At 53.0% G+C, this 3417-nt stretch overlaps 1 protein-coding gene across 1 annotated transcript; it reads right to left on the bottom strand.

Moving 5' to 3' along the window:
- Positions 1-326: 326 nt before the first annotated feature.
- Positions 327-1732, bottom strand: LOC124663736 (protodermal factor 1-like). Its single transcript, XM_047201409.1, has 2 exons — positions 735-1732; positions 327-657 (listed from the first exon to the last, which is right to left on the bottom strand). The coding sequence occupies exons 1-2, from the start codon at positions 1730-1732 to the stop codon at positions 327-329; spliced, it is 1329 nt and encodes a 442-aa protein (XP_047057365.1).
- Between the last annotated feature and the right edge of the window lie 1685 nt (positions 1733-3417).

Here is a 3417-nt window from a genome sequence, read left to right as displayed (position 1 = left end):
CCTGCTAATTTAGTTTAGACCGGCAGAAATGATTACAAAGTTGAGTACTGCATCACAGTAGGGTGAATGCACAAGTACTGACGTGCTTATTTTCAGTCCAACATGGCAACATTGTCCCTGCATTGGTACTGGAACTAGTACAAATAGTTAGAAGAGCGGAACGTAGGTAGAACAGATTCACAGGTCACATAAACGACACTTGACCATTGCCCCTAATACAAGCACTGGATAACATCAAACACGTACTCCTAGGGATTCTAGCTGGCACGTTGTCGCGTGCCACGGCATGCCATCTCGGCGTATGGCCAACGTGTACGCCTAGTCGCCTAGTGCATGGCATGCCCCTCGTTGGCCAGCTTGAAGAGCTGCGCCTGCGCAGCGGCGGCGCGGTTGTTGCCCGAGCTGAGCGCGGCGCCGAAGGCGTCCTTGACCTGCATCGTGGTGTAGGGGAAGCCGGTGCTGACCATGGAGTTGAGCATCGACGCCGTGCCCTCGCGGTAGAGCTCACCCACGCCGTCGGCCCGCGTGTTCGCCAGCGCCTCCGGGACGGTGAGGTCGTGCCCGAATGGCACGGCGGCGCTCGGGCCGAAGAGCCGCACCAGGGGGCACCAGTAGCCGAATATGCCCCAGATCACGCCCGGGTGCGACATCCAGTAACTGCAAGGCCAAACAACAACACCGTTAAGACTATCAACAAGCATCGTGTCAAGGCTGAGGATTTTCAGAGGTTTTACCTGTAAGGGCCAGTGGAGAAGGGTGGGGTGTTTGGGTCGAAAGGCGTGGGTGTGCTCGTCGGCGGCGTCGGCACCAGCGGGGAGAAGGGCGGGGTGTTCGGGTCGAACGGAGTTGGGGTGCCCGGAGCTGACGGCACGTCTGGCGTTAGCGTGCCCGAGGGCGGAGCGGTGCCAATGCAAGGCGTTGGCGGGCTGTACCCACCAGTACCAGGCGTGGTGGGGGAGGTGCCGGTGGACGGGCAGCCGCCGCCAGCGGGCGTGTTCGGGTCAGTGCCAGTGGACGGCGAGGGTGGGTAGTAGCCACCAGGAGTGGTCGGTGAGGTGCCGGTGGACGGGGTGGGCGGGCAGTTGCCGCCGCTAGGCGTCGTGGGCGATGGCGAGTAGCCACCGCCGCCACCAGGCGTGGTTGGGGTTGACGGGTAGCTGCCACCGCCGGGGGTGTTCGGGTCAGTGCCGGTTGACGGTGAGGGTGGGTAGTAGCCGCCACCAGGGGTGGTCGGAGAGGTGCCGCTGGATGGCGAGGGCGGGCAGTTCGCGACACCAGGTGTGGTAGGCGCTGTGCCGCTTGCCGGAGAGGGTGGGTAGTAGCTTCCACCGGGAGTGGTCGGAGAGACGCCGGAGAACGGCGACGGCGGGCAGTTCCCGCCAGCAGGCGAGGTTGGGGCAGTGCCGCTGGACGGAGAGGGCGGGTAGTAGCCTCCACCGGGGGTGGTGGGAGAGGTGTCGCTGGACGGCGACGGCGGGGTGTCCTGGCCACCAGGATCAGTCCCTGCGGACGGCGAGGGTGGGTTGTAGTTGCTACCAGGGGTGGTCGGGGAGGTCCAGCTGGGCGGTGAGGGTGGGGAGTGCTGCGGGTCTGTAGGGCCAGGAGTGTAGTAGTCCTTGCGGCCACCGAAGCTCTCGCCGTCGGCAGCGAGACTACGTGCCGCGGCGGTGGACACGACGAGCAGACAGCAACAGGACACGAACGCCATAGCCTTAGGCGCCATCATCCCCATCGTTGGCAGAAGGTTTGTAAACTGAACTGGTGGCTGGTGAGGTTGTGGTTGGAGCTTTGAAGTTCAAACTCGCTGTGTGTGGCACTCTATTTATAATCAAACCTTGTGTGTGTTTTACCTTCCCATGTACATGCACGGCTTGCGCTCGTGGGCTTGTGGCAGCCTCGGCAGCGTCGCACAAACAATGAAACAAATGTTGCGTAAATGGACATAGATTTGATAGACTGGGCACTAGTGGACTTGTTTTTTTTTTTAAAAAATATTTTAAGTTTCAAAAAATTCTGAATTTTTTTTGCATATAGTCAACGATTTATCTTACAAACGTGTAAAGTATCAATTTCAAATATTTTACATTCTAAGCTATGCAAAAATGGCAAAAGCGTAGATTTGAGTAGTCATTTTCAAATCTCCAAAAGATATTAGATTTTTGTATTTTTATCTAGCACAAAAGAAAAAGAATTTTAGGTTGAGATTTTGCATTATTGTAAGATAACAATCTTTAGAATTATTTTCAGCATTTTTAATAACTTATAAGAATGTCTTATAGTTTTTTAAAGATAGCGAGAGCCCGGGAGCTTGGGGGTCAAAAACATTTTTCGTGCGTAAATACACTAGAGGTAAAGGGTGACAAGAATGGCCGTATAGCATCATCGTCTTGCGCTGAGCTCGTGGTGTAGACTTTGCCGGCTCCATTTCTGGTTGCAGTAGCAAGCTCCCGCGCAGAGACAAAGCCTCGTTGCCTTCCATGTGCATGGCGCATTGATGTGCACCGAGTTGAGACTGACTGTATTCTCTTGAGGCGTGTCAGCTTCTCGCGGCCGATGACCACGTCGTGTCCTCGGCTCGCCGTACGTGTTCGCCGATGGCCACGAGGGTGCTGCGTAAATGCCGGTGCATGCATGCATGGTGATGGGCTTAATTTTGGGCTGCAACGCGCGCAGGTGGTGTTAATGGTGCTCCTCATCTAGATAGCTGCTCGAGTCCAGTTGCTATTAGTTCAGGAATTCAGTTCCACCTACCAATGTACAGTGTGCATACATCGGAGTGCCATGCCGATTTGCAAGGCGTCGTTTAAGAGGCAGAGCCATGTGTCGTGTTGTCATGGACACATGTGTGCACGTTAGACTGCACAATCGTATCGTATGCATGGCACGTTCTGGTCTCGTGTATTCTGGACCTTGTGGTTCGTTTCGTAGTGTAAGCTATTTATGAGTATTTTTTTGTTGCATACTTGCATATCCAAAAATATACTAGTGACATTACTCCTTCCTACCCATAGCCTTGATGATTTATGGACGAACTCGAGTTATTTGGAGTAGATGCTATAATCAGTAATCAACGTATTGACAAATTTAATGAACTGTAGCAGTAGAGTTGTTGCATTTCTAGACTGGAAATAAGCTTTTAACTAGAAAAAAAAACAATTCGTAATTTCCCTTGGGACTTGAATAGTTGAAAGAAGCAAACAGTTGAGTGATTTGGTTACAGAAGTTGAAAGAGTAAAATACATGGTAGGTACTCAAACTTGCTTTTCCAAGCGATCCAACATGGGATTGATTTTCATTACCTTGCAGATAACGAAAAACAACACACAACATACATTCTAAGTATGTTATACCGCGCACGACAGGGAAGGAGGGGGAGCGCCGCCGACTGCTAGCGTTTTTAGAAAGCTAAGTCTATTA

Source organism: Lolium rigidum, chromosome 6 (assembly GCF_022539505.1).
Source record: "Lolium rigidum isolate FL_2022 chromosome 6, APGP_CSIRO_Lrig_0.1, whole genome shotgun sequence".
NCBI classification, from domain to species: domain Eukaryota; kingdom Viridiplantae; phylum Streptophyta; class Magnoliopsida; order Poales; family Poaceae; genus Lolium; species Lolium rigidum.
This window is presented reverse-complemented; position numbering and strand designations above follow the sequence as displayed.